The sequence below is a fragment of the Eublepharis macularius genome, chromosome 4, assembly GCF_028583425.1.
Source record: "Eublepharis macularius isolate TG4126 chromosome 4, MPM_Emac_v1.0, whole genome shotgun sequence".
Classification (NCBI taxonomy): Eukaryota; Metazoa; Chordata; class Lepidosauria; order Squamata; family Eublepharidae; genus Eublepharis; species Eublepharis macularius.
In genome coordinates this window covers 12754510-12767697 of record NC_072793.1, presented here as the reverse complement: position 1 = coordinate 12767697, position 13188 = coordinate 12754510, and the positions used below count along the sequence as shown (strand labels likewise).

General features: G+C 45.2%; 1 protein-coding gene across 1 annotated transcript; it reads left to right on the top strand.

Annotated features, from left to right (window-relative positions):
- Nucleotides 1–2232: 2232 nt before the first annotated feature.
- Nucleotides 2233–12720, top strand: LOC129329167 (17-beta-hydroxysteroid dehydrogenase type 6-like). The gene is made up of 5 exons (XM_054978608.1): nucleotides 2233–2328; nucleotides 3493–3865; nucleotides 8029–8287; nucleotides 10363–10520; nucleotides 10790–12720. Exons 2-5 carry the CDS (start codon nucleotides 3553–3555, stop codon nucleotides 11002–11004), a joined length of 945 nt encoding a protein of 314 aa, XP_054834583.1. The 5' UTR covers nucleotides 2233–2328; nucleotides 3493–3552; the 3' UTR covers nucleotides 11005–12720.
- Nucleotides 12721–13188: the final 468 nt, after the last annotated feature.

Here is a 13188-nt window from a genome sequence, read left to right as displayed (position 1 = left end):
AGTTAAAGAAATAAAGTGATTTTGACAAGAATTGTGTTTTTGTGATTCTTTAATGTAAAGTGAGTTGTGTTATTTTTGTGTTGGGGAATTCTGGAATGCCCTCGCGTTTCCTCTCGGCATCGGGGCGGGGGGCGTCGGGGGGAGCGGTGCAGCCGCAACCCCCGGGGGCCCGGCTGTCTTTGTCTTTGCGACGACGTGCAAAACTCGCGCGAGGAAACGCGATATTTCGCATTTTCCCCGTCGCAATCCGGAAGAGGGCGGCATGAAACGCCTTAAGGTTAGTCATCTGGAATCGGCCCTGATTGATCTCCAATAAAGTTACTTCAACCAATACACCTGTTTGCTGTGAGGGACTTGGGGATTTACCTGCCAAGGACTGACAGTTGTTTTAAAATTTCTGCAATCCATTCCCTATTGTATTGTTTATTGAATGCCCCATTCTGTTGATTGTATTGACTTATACTGTGAAATTTGCCTTGAATGTCAGTGAGAAAGGCTGACTATAAATAGTGCAAACAAAATAAAATAAATATCAACCCTGCAAGGTTTTTAAGGCAAGAGATGTGCAGAGGTGGTTTGCCGTTGCCTTCCTCTGTGAAACAACCCTGGAGGGATCACCTACTTAGCTTCCAAGATCTAAGTTCAGGCTAGCCTGGGTTCTCCGGGTCTGGGCTCAGGTGGTATACTGCCCCTATATGTAGAGTATCTAGTTAATTCTTATGCTAAAATAACTGTGAATAGACTGTTCATGCACACATTTCTCTAATCATTTTTAAAGTCCCTAATACCCTCTAGCAGTTGCCACATCACGTGGCAGTGAATTCCATATATTACAGATGCACTCTTTAATATCCAGAGGAGTTAGCCATGCTAGTCTGTGGTTGCAAAATAGTAAAAAGTCCAGTAGCACCTTTTAGACTAACCCACTTTATTGAGGCATAAGCTTTTGAGAACCACATGCATAAGCCATCAACATACTGATGACACCCAATACTAATGCCTCAGACAATCTAATTCAAAAATCTTTTAATCAAAAGGATTCTGGTTTTGGAAAGGTGTGCTCAAAACTTGCAAGTTGCTGCTCACTAAGTAGATTTCTGGCTCACAACACTGCACCACTTAGAGGGAACATTGCTGCCAGGTAAGGATCAGGGAGGTGAGCAGGCATGAATAGTGGGAGTGCTCCCAGGGGGTGGATGATATCACTTTCTGGAAGTGATGTCATTGTGTTGTCCCAGGAGCACCACCTCCTGCCAGGAGTTGCCCCAGGTGCTGGCAACTCATGCTACACCACTGAGTTCCACCACCTCTTTTCACAGAAAAAAAGTATATGTTATCTTCCTACTGAGTAGGATGCCTATCCTCATCTAAGCTAGGAGATTCTTTGTGACTCCTTCTTCTCTTCTGGTATCTTATGTGTTCTCTGTTTCTTTCCTGATGGTCTTGCAACAGCCAAGATGTCTTTGTGGGTCTGTCCTGTGGTCAGCAGGGAGGGGGGAGGCACAGGAATCCTGGGTGCAATTCCAGGGAGGTACAACAACCTCACTTCCTGGGAGTGATGTCATTGCACCACCCAAAGAGCGCTCCTGCGCTTTGCAGTGGGCGGATTTTGGCCTCAAATATGCTGAATTGGGCTCATTTGGGGCAAAGCGTGCACACACTCCTGTGCCTGAACGATGACTTCCCAGAAGTGATGTCATCGCGCAGGCACAAGACCACATGTGCGCTTTGTGTGCATGCAAGAAACAAAGAGAAGATGCGTGCCAGGGTCCCCCTCTCACCAGGTGGGTAAGGGGACCTGGCAATCCTAGCTGTGAGACCATGCCCGAGGCATGTCCAGGCATGCACACATCCACACAGGTGAAGCTAGATGAGATATCCACTTGTAATAGAGAGACGTAGTCTTTAGATTAGCCTTCTGTCTCCTTCCTACTACAAAATCGCTGTGAATCTAACTCAATAAATGTAAGTTCTATCCTTACTTTATCCTTTTGCAGTATACTTTCATCAAGTGTGTTTGCTGTGCAGGACCTCATGTTTATCCTGATTGTGCAACTTTGTTATATTAACTAATAGATACCTCCTGTACTCGCTCTGTACTTCCTGGGGAAATGTTCTCAGGAAACCAAACAGCTGAAGGAAATTGTTGGGTCAAATCCAGGATGGCTGTCATACCATCCAGTACCTTGGACTTGGTCCTTTGCTTAGCTTACATCCTGGAGGTGGGGAAAGGGTGTTTGTTCAACAACAGGTTACAATGAACAGGCCTCCCCTTCTCAGAGTCATTTCAGACTGATCGTACAGTCAAGCTGCGAACTAAAACCAGAGGTAAGCAAAACGGTTGTTTTACAGAGCCCTTTAAACTAATTAGAAAGGCCACTGGAAGATGTGTGACTCTTTCCTCTATGTGTTTAAGGCCAATAGAAGAAGCATAGGGTCCCAATTTGCATCAAGGTCCCAGTACATCAAGTGTGGTTTCACCTATTGATACTAGCTCCTTCCGCCGGGGGATATTAGGCACGGAAGGGGGGGAAATCAGACGTCCTCTTTTTATGTCTTGTTTGACCATTAGGGTTAAATGAGGACAGACTTGGGGGGACACTGGGAATAGATATCCCCTGTATTTCCTGGGATTGCACCTCTGCCAGGCTGCCATCTAAGAAACACAACATGGATCCAATGGCTTAGGCTGCCTCTGTTTCTTCCTGGTTTGGAGTATTCCTGAACACACCAAATAGGAACTCACTCCATTCCTCTTCTAGCCAAGGTCTCTTTATTTCCTTCTTTTCTCTCTCTACACATTATGGATTCAATGAACTGGGTTTCTTTTATGACTTTGCAACCTTCACCAATAAATTTACTTCACATGCACTCTTTTAATGACTTCTTATCCTTCCTTCCATTTCCCAACTGCATTTTCAGTCAAATATAGAACCAGGCTCTTAATTATCTTTCTGAATGAGAAGTTTTTGGCAAAGATATATATTCTTCCCTCAAGATATTCTTCCCTACTACCATCTTCTGGATATGAGAGGAAGTAGCAGGTGAAGAATAATTCCAAGTATGACTCATGCTGTTACTGGGGGTTTAAAGGAGTAATGTGACCAGCACTAAACATTAGCTGATCTATGTGCACGGCAGAATCATTACCAAGTTATTGTTTCTGATCATCTCGACATTAAACATAAGTCTGATAGATCCATAACCGCCTCATCTTTGATACCCACCTTTAACCTTCCCTTCATTTTTAGCCATATGATTTGTAATTGCTAATCCTCTTCTAGTCATTTCCACAGAGAATTTACACTTAGAAGTCAGGACCCCCTCTCATCTCCTCTCCATCCACCCCAAAAATCTTCCATTTAAACAGAATTCCCAGTTTGATTTTCCTCCCCATATATGAGGAAGTGAGCTGTGTCTCATGAAAGTTCATCTTGAAATAAATGTTCTTAGTCTTTAAAGTGCCACTGGATTTTTGTTTTCTTCCAATAGATTCTTGAAGCTGCCTTATCTCTTACACCTCCCCTTCTGTGTTCTCTGAAGTTTGTGGTCATGTGGTTCTACCTGGCTGCCCTGCTAGGCATCTACTTCCTTCGCCGATGGTACCGAGAGAGACAGACTGTAGAGAACCTGTCAGAGAAATATGTCTTCATCACTGGCTGTGACTCTGGCTTTGGCCACCAACTTGCCAGGCAGCTGGACTCCAAGGGCATGCGAGTGTTGGCAGCATGCTTCACACAGAAGGGGGCTGAGCAGCTGGAGAAGGTCACGTCTGACCGCTTGAAAACCACCATCCTGGATGTGACCATCACAGAGAGTGTAGCGGCGGCAGCTGACTGGGTGAAAAGATGTGTGGGGGACAAAGGTGACTTGAGCTGTTCTTTTGCACCTTATTTGTGTGATGGGCAGGGCTCATTTCAAGGGGGAATGCGCAGGAACGCAGTTCCGGCAGTTCCTCAAAGAGGTCACATGTCAGGTGGCCCTGCCCACCTGACTCTCAGCCATTTTGGGCCCATTTCAGCCTGGATTGGGGCCGAAACGGCCCGGATTGGGCCTCTGATGGGTGGTGGATCACTCTCCCACTCAGCAGTGGCCCTATCCTGATCACTTTGGGCCCCCTTTTGCCATTTTGGACCCCTTTTTGCTATTTTGGGCCCAATTTCAGCCCTGAATGGCCAGGATTGGATCCAAAACAGCCAGGATAGGCGATGCCAGGGGGTGTGGCATATGCAGATCAGCTATGACAATGACATACTTCAGGTGATGTCAAGGGGCGTGGCATATGCTAATGAGTTATGCTAATGAGCTATGCTAATGAGTTCCTCCAGCTCTTTTTCTACGAAATGACCCCTGGTGATAGGCTTACTTCAAACTGACTGAAATAAGATAGGGTTGGCAAAAGAACAGAAGATAACAGCCTGGCTTGGTTCTGTGTCTTTTAACAGCAGCTTGATTGAGGAAACCAGCTGGCAAAGATTTTCATAGGGTGTTCATATGTCTTTTAATCAACTGCTGCTGAAGATACAGAGACTGGTTCAAAAGGAAGTATATTAGGGAGCAGCATGGAAGGCCCTGCATTGAAGGCCCAGGCCACTCTATTTATATTCCAGAATCTAAACCACAGCATGCAAAATTTAATACATCTTTCACTATGCTACGTGCTTCTTCTAGGAAAAAAACAGAGAAGTCACTGTTTTGCTCTTCGTAGAACTGCTGGACCCACCACCAGCTCATTGGTGTGATTATTTAGACATACTGATATATCCGAAGTTCAAACATAGAATTAACTCAGTCCCATTATCAGTGGTAAATAATTTTTCTATGTACACACTAGTGTTGTATTTGAAAGATGGGAAAAAAGGGAGTGTGAGATTTTCGGTTTTAGTTTAGGCCACTGTCAATTTATCCTGCAGTCCCTTTCACCAGGGCCGTTTCTACACGGCTTACCTTGTTCCAGAAAACAGCGAAATCTCGCACGAAATCTCACGAGAAGACACTGTTATCGCGTCTTCTCACACGATAACAGCATCTTCTCATGTGATTTCACACGATAACAGCGTCTTCTCGCGCAATTTCATGCGAGATTTCGCTGTTTCCCAAACAAGGTAAGATGTGTGGAAACAGCCCATCTTAGATATATAAATATTGCTTAAAGGTTTACTGACAACCCTAGATTAAGATCCAGAGGAGTTAGCCGTGTTAGTCTGCAGTAGCAAAATAAAAAAGAGTCCAGTAGCACCTTTAAGACTAACCAATTTTATTGTAGCATAAGCTTTCGAGAACCGAAGTTCTCTTCGTCAGATGCATGGAGGGCAGAAGGAAACTGGTCAAATAAAGAGGAGGAGAGGGGAGGGGAGGGGAGGGGGGGAGGAGGAGAGGGGGGATGTAAACAACTCCTTTGATATGGAGATGCAGACAGCTCCTTTTGGTGTGGGGATCAGTTTGCTTGTGTAAAGGTTCAAAGGAGTTTGCCGTGTTAGTCTGTAGTAGCAAAATCAAAAAGAGTTCAGCAGCACCTCTGACAAAGAGAACGTGATTCTTGAAAGCTTATGCTACAATAAAATTGGTTAGTCTTAAAGGTGCTACTGGACTCTTTTTTATTTAACCCTGGATTAAGTTTGCATATTTAGATATCATTACAATCAGTTACAAAAAACAGAGTTCTTATGAATGAAGTCAAAAAGGTTAGTGCTATTAGGCATGACACACCTTCCGAAATGTTTCTAGACACCAGGGCTTTTTTTTCAGCAGGAACACGGTGGAATGGAGTTCCGGAACCTCTTGAAAATGGTCACATGGCTGGTGGCCCCGCCCCCTGATCTCCAGACAGAGGGGAGTTGAGATTGCTCTCCGTGCTGCTCAGATCAGGGGGCGGGGCCACCAGTAATGTGACCATTTTCTCCAAGGGCAACCCACTGAATTCCACCACCTCTTTTCCCAGAAAAAAAGCCCTGCTAGACACTCATATTATTGTAAGTACTTCCTCACTGCAAGGCTAGGAGAAACCCAGCAGAGTCTCTGTCCATCTTAGAGCCTTGCCCGGGCTAGTCTTTAAAGCTAGAAGAGGCCCTTAGAGAGACAGTTTTGGGGGAAGCTCTCTTTTAAAGTGCCTGCCTCTGTATTACCTGTCTCTCCAAGGCCCAGCTTTGTAGGTAGCTGTAGTCTGGGTAAATCTTGTAGGGATGTGCTCTAAGAAAACTTTTGTTATAGTTTCTGATTGGGAGGGGGGACGGGGGACTTTTTTTACCATGATTGCAGGTTTTTGGTTAGGAGGATATTACCAAAAGCTTTGTTACAATTTCGTATTCGGGGAGGGGGGCACTTTTTACCATTGGCAGTTTTCAGTTAGGACATTACTAGTTTGGATTTCAAATCTGTGTATTTTACCACGTTCTAGAATTTTGGGACCAATATTTTCAATGGATAATGTATTCATTGGTGTGATGGTACGCAGTACTGAAGGAAGTAAGGAAAGTCCTGAACATTGTGTTTAATCACAAGAAATAATTCACGACAAAGTAAAGAAAGGTAGAAACTAACATTATGATAACAACATAAAGTAAAGAAAGATAGAAACTATAATTATGAAAACAACAGTTGGTTGTTGTGGGTTTTCCGGGCTGTATTGCCGTGGTCTTGGCATTGTAGTTCCTGACGTTTCGCCAGCAGCTGTGGCTGGCATCTTCAGAGGTGTAGCACCAAAAGACAGAGATCTCTCAGTGTCACAGTGTGGAAAAGATGTTGGCAAGTCATTTATATCTACTCAGGAGGGGTGGGGTTGAGCTGAGTCATCCTGTAAGAGTTTCCCAGGGTGTGGAATGCTAATGGCGGGAGGCTTCACTGTATCCTGAGGAGGTTCTTTTGCATATGGATTGGTGCTTGATGTGCTAATCTTCTCTGCAGGGCTATTGTTGGGTATAGAGTGTTTTGTTAGCCTGGTGTTTTTCAGAACTGGAAACCATGCTCTGTTCATTCTTAAGGTTTCTTCTTTCCTGTTGAAGTTTTTCTTATGCTTGTGAATTTCAATGGCTTCCCTGTGCAGTCTGACAAAGTAGTTGGAAGTGTTGTCCAGTATTTTGCTGTCCTGGAATAAGATACTGTGCCCTGTTTGAGTTAGGCTATGTTCAGCCACTGCTGATTTTTCAGGTTGTCCAAGTCTGCAGTGTCTTTCATGTTCTTTTATTCTTGTCTGGATGCTACGTTTTGGATTCCCGATGTAAACTTGTCCACAGCTGCAGGGTATACGGTATACTCCTGCAGAGGTGAGGGGGTCTCTACTGTCTTTTGCTGATCGTAGCATCTGTTGTATTTTTCGGGTGGGTCTGAATACTGCTTGAAGGTTATGCTTTTTCATAAGCTTTCCCATCTGATCAGTAATTCCTTTGATATATGGCAAAAACACTTTTCCTGTAGGAGACTGTTTTTCCTTGGTTGTTTGATTCATCCTGGGTTTGATTGCTCTTCGGATTTCATTTCTGGAGTAGCCATTTGCCTGAAGTGCATGGTTTAGATGATTAATTTCCTCACTGAGAAAGAGCGGCTCACAATTCACAATGGAGAAAGAAATTGAGGGAAAACTCCCATTTCTGGATACCTTGGTCATCCGCAAAGCAAACTTTCAGTTAGGTCACAAGGTCTACAGGAAACCAACTCACACTGATTGGTACTTACACAAAAACTCCAATTACCACCCCTGACAGAAAAGAGGCATAATGAAAACATTAGTGGATCGTGCAAGACGGATATGTGAGCCGCACTTTGATTCTTAAAAGCTTATGGTACAATAAAGTTGGTTAGTCTTAAAGGTGCTACTGGACTCTTTTTGATTTTGCTACTACAGACTAACACGGCTAACTCCTCTGGATCTATGATCATGGAAAGCGCAATATTTGTGTATTTCAGGATAACAAAGGCTTGTGGCTACATCCAGCTTACATAGTTCAGAAAACTGAAATTAGGTTATTTCTTATGGTAGATGGAATATTGGAATGATGGGCCCTAAATGTTATGTGTTCTCTCCTCACACAGGACTTTGGGGCTTGGTAAATAATGCAGGTGTAGGTCAACCATCGGGTCTCAATCAATGGCTGACTAAGGACGACTTTGCAAAGATCATAAATGTCAACCTGCTTGGACTGATTGATGTGACTCTCCAACTGCTGCCCCTGGTGAAAAAAGCAAGAGGAAGGGTGGTCAACGTGTCAAGTATGGAGGGAAGACTTTCAGTCTTTGGAGGTGGTTATTCCCTATCCAAGCATGGTGTGGAAGCCTTCTCTGATAGTCTGAGGTAAAACACCACCTCTTCAGTTTTCTGTTTGGCTAGAGTAAGTGGAAAGGGTGTTTGTTCTGGTAACTCTGAAGTAACCAGGCTGCTTCCACACACAAGTTTTTCTCCACCTTGGCTTCTAAACTGGAGTGCTTTTGGGAGGCAGGGGATTCCTCACAACTTCCTGTTTCCATGTTTTCTACATCTTCCACATGATGTTTCCCAAACCTGCTTTCCTCCAGTCTTTTTGAAAGGAATTCAGTCCTTCCAAGCACATTAGCACACCGCCTGGAAGAAATGCTGCAGAATTTTTCGGCCTCCACTGTACATAAGCCCTGCCCATATATTATTGCCATTTCCCCACTATTAGCTTCTCACAGGCAGTATTTTTCCAGCAGTGTTTTTTCCTGCTATATCTTTTTGAAACTTTTCCAAAAATCAGTATTTGCTACTGTACCCTTTTGCTAAAACATGTTTTGCTACTTATTTCTTTCCATTCCAGATTTTAATAATCACTTTGTAAAACTGTTGATTACAATAGGAGAATATATGACATAGTGTAGAAGGAAAGAGATTTGTCACCTATGTGCTATGTCAGGCTGCATAGAGGCTAAGAATCACACCAGACACTTGCTTGGATTAGAAATGGCCACAACTTTATTGATTACTGCTGGATGGAGCATTGGCCTGGCATCTGGGCACGGATCCCCGTTGGCATCGTAGGCCTGGCTGCCGACCGATGCATCACCCGCCAGCCTCCCACTGTCACCTCAGCACACGTTGTTCCGTCGCCGGCCCTGCCTGGCGACCATGCTTCCAGATCCGTCGGGGTGAGCAGTCCCACAGGCCCACTCACCCTATTGGGATCCAGCCGAATTCCTCAAAAAACCACCAACCCATAAAGTTGTGACAGTGTCCCCCAATAGTCCTTAATCAGTGGAGGGTGGGAGGGTGACAAGCTGCTCCTGCGGATGCTCGAGTATAATGGTGCTGACCAGGCGGCTGGGCCAGCACCAGATAGACGCTCCTCCTCCTACCACAAGTCCCGCCTCCACTTCGCCTTGCACCCAGTGCCAACCCAGCTTGCTATTGAGTCATCCGCTTCCTTTTAACATTAGTTTCAGGTGGGTCTCCCTGTTGGTCTGCAATAGAACTGCAGGATTTGAGTGCAGTGGAACCTTAAAGACTAACAAGATTTAACATGAAAATTAAAATACTTAGGATATATTGGAGTGTATCAGCAAACAATTGATAAATCTCTGTTAGGAGTCCATGCAACCCAGGAGTCTAAGTACATCCATGTGAAACATATAAAGACGCTATCCTCCACGTTTTTTGCACGACGTTTTGCAATGTTCCGGAAGCAGGTAAGTAGCGTGAAAACGGCCCAGGTTCAATTCCCTGCTCTGCCGTGGAAGTTCGCTGGATGACTTTGGACCAGTCACAACCGAACCTAATCCACAGGGTTGTTGTTATGGGGTGAGGGTGTTTGGAGGAGAGAATGATGGATCCCCATTGGGGGATCCACACCTGCATACACTCCAGAATTTCCAGCGCCATTCCTACACGTCCCACCCCTACTGGTCAGGTGAGAGGTGGCATAGTGGAGGCTGGGAGTGGCAGTTCCTCTGCCTCCACCAGGGGAGTGGTAACCCACCATAACTAGAGACAGCAAGAATAAGACGGGTTGCTCAATATAAGCCCGGCAACTTGGTGAGCACCCTTCAGGGTTGCCGGGAGAACTCCCTCCAGCAGTCTCCTGATTCTTGTGACTGCTCAATGGGCCAGTGGTGATGGGGGGACACCATACAATTTCCTAGGACACTAGAAAAGTGTCACAGCCCAGTGGTCAGGTAAAAATGTTAGAAATAAATATAAATGATAACAAATAACTTGGGTTTGTGGGAGAAGGGAACTGTTTCTTGCTATGTTCTCTTGCTTTCACTGAGGTGCACCTGTCTTTTTTGACATAAAGATTCAGAGGAAGATCCTTTTATTCACATCAGCAAGAGTATGCCTGACCAAGAGATTTCAAGAGCACTGTTTAAATGCTGTTCCTTATTCTTACTGCTAACAATCTTTTGGTTCCAATTCAGGCGAGAGCTCCATCATTTCAAGGTTCGAGTCTGCATTATTGAGCCTAGCATTTTCTTAACATCAATGACCAGCAATCTCCTAGAGGAGTTTGGGAACATCTGGAAGAGGGTGCCTTCTGACATCAAAGAAGTTTATGGGCAGAAGTACTTTGAGACCTGTGAGTCAAAAGGGGCAAATTATTCCTTTTAATTGGGTGGGTGAGTTCAATATGCAAAAGGCAAAATCCTCAAAGATCAAGACATCTCGTGCCTGCAGTACATGTTTCAGGTTGAAGCATCAAGGGTGGTTCTAGATGCCTCCCTTTTGGTTCTGGAAGCACAAGCTAGATGTCCAAGATTTGTTCTATCCCTTCAGCTACCCAAAATTTTACCTTATCTCATGTATTAGATCAAGGACAACGCTCATGCTATTTTTGTTTTCAAACAGGTTGCAAACGATGCGAATTATTCCTCAGTCTTGCAAACAAGAACCTCTGCATGATCACTGACTGCATGGAGCATGGTTTGACTTCCAGCTACCCTCGCACTCGCTATACAACAGGATGGCTTTCTACGGCCCTGATCATTCTTGCCTCTTTGCCAACTGCAATAAGAGACTACATAATAATCTGGAGTTATCCCAAGCCAGCACAGGCGGTATAGATGTTTTGCAGAAACAGCATTGCCATCCTGACAAACCAACCCACTCTAAACAGGTTGAATTCAAGGTACTGGTTATCACATTCAAAGCTCTTCATGGTCTTGGAACCCTCATATCTGCAGGACTGCCTCTCCTAGGGTTGCCAGATCCCCCTGCCCTGGGGGATGGGGAAGTTGGGGAAGTGCTCTCAGGGACCTCACCATGGCCATTTGAAAGCAAAAGCCAGTGAAGGAGCCTCCACTTCCTTTGTCTCTCTGAGAATGACTTCATTCCCGGCTTGGCAAGGAAGGCTCCGGATGACACAGGAGCACGCTTTGCAGCTCCTATGCCCATTCTCTATGCCTTTCCCCCCACCAGCCAGGTGAGCGGTGGCAGCAGGTGGAGAATGGGAGGGAGGATCCTCTGCCCCCACCAGGGGACCCATAGCCCTAGCCTCTCCTGCTGTGTTCCACCATGACAACTTTGTGCAAAGTCTTCTGAAGATAGGTAAGATGATATATTGTCAAAGGCCTTCACGGCCAGAGAACGATGGTTTTTGTGGATTTTCCAGGCTGTATAGCCGTGGTCCAAGACCACGGCTATACAGCCCAGAAAATCCACAACAACCATAGGTAAGATGAATCTGTATACACAGTCTGTACACATGCGTTCTCTTTTGCGGCCCCTACTTTGTGGAACGGACTGTCAAGAAGGCTCCCACAGTTCTGTCATCTCAGTACCTTTTAAATTCTTATTGAGAACATTTTATGCCATCTTTCTACTATGTTCAGCATCCCCAAGATGGCAAATGTCAAAACATTAAAACATTTTTAAATGCATATATAAATACACACACAGAAAGAAAAACAATTCAACAAAACACAAATGCAAAGGTAAGGAGGTTCAATGAGGATCACCGAGGGAATGAGGGTTGCCAGCCTCCAGGTAGTGGCTGGAGATCTCCCAGAATTACAGCTCATCTCCAGGCCACAGAGATCAGTTCACCTGGAGAAAATGGCTACTTTGGGGGTGGATTCTATGGAATTATGCCATGCCAAGGTCCTTTCCCTCCCCAAACCCCACTTTCTCCAGGTTTCTCCAGGTTTCACTCCCCAGATGTCCAGGAATTTCCCAACTTGGAGCTGGCAACCCTATAGGGAATACAAGACAAAAGAAAAGGTGGAAGACAGTGATAGAGGGGAGCAAACAAATGGCTTTGAGGAGGAAATTCCACAGTGGCCGTTTCCACACAGCTTACCTTCCCTTCGAATGACCCGGAACATCACGCAAAAAAAAGCAGAAGATCGGATTTTCTCGCGTGAGATTTGCACTGTTGCATGACACTACCTATCTAATCTTTTTAAAATGCATAACTAAGGAAATCTATTTTACATGCACACACAAAATTGACTGCCTAGTCACAAAGACTTGCATGGCAGGGAAAATTCATGACAGAGAGAGAGTCTGAACCTGGGGATTTTACAAGTGCTGGTATGACAGCCTGTCCTCTAGTTAATTACTCAGTAGGGAGTGGGGAGCTGCGGCCTCAGTTTTACCAGTATTCATGTGCATCAATGGCATTCTGCTTATACTTGCAAGGAAGAACAGATCATTGCAGTACAATGTAAGAAAACAGAACGGCAAGCAAGAAGAAAGCAGGACTTCAACACTGACTTAATGCTTCACAGGGCTCTTTTTCTGGGAAAAGAAGTGGTGGAACTCAGTGGGTTGCCCTCGGAGAAAATGGTCACATGGCTGGTGGTCCCGCCCCCTGATCTCCAGACAGAGGGGAGTTGAGATTGCCCTCTGCGCCGCTCGGCGGCGCAGAGGGCAATCTCAACTCCCCTCTGTCTGGAGATCAGGGGGCGGGGCCACCAGCCATGTGACCATTTTCAAGAGGTTCCAGAACTCAGTTCCACTGCATTCCCGCTGAAAAAAAGCCCTGATGCTTCTTGACTTAATAAAGTGTTTTAAAGCCATGAAGCTTCTAAAATGACTAAAGGCCAACTTTAGCTATAACCTCAGCCAGTTTTCTGCTACTTTCTGCAGACCTGGCCACAGAGGAGACAGGAAATGCCAATGGATAGAGCAGAGGAGGAGGGAGGGATGACTGCATGTCACATAGAATCATAGAGTTGGAAGGGGCCATACAGACCATCTAGTCCAACCCCCTGCCCAGTGCAGGATCAGCCTAAAGCATCTCTGAC

What these genes read in the sequence shown, in the direction of transcription:
- LOC129329167 (XM_054978608.1), top strand. Translation starts at nt 3,553, where the DNA reads ATGTGGTTCTACCTGGCTGCCCTGCTAGGCATCTACTTCCTTCGCCGA. An exon ending in AAGATGTGTGGGGGACAAAG is followed by an intron (nt 3,866 to 8,028) that starts GTGACTTGAGCT and finishes CTCCTCACACAG; the next exon opens with GACTTTGGGGCTTGGTAAAT. An exon ending in GCCTTCTCTGATAGTCTGAG is followed by an intron (nt 8,288 to 10,362) that starts GTAAAACACCAC and finishes GTTCCAATTCAG; the next exon opens with GCGAGAGCTCCATCATTTCA.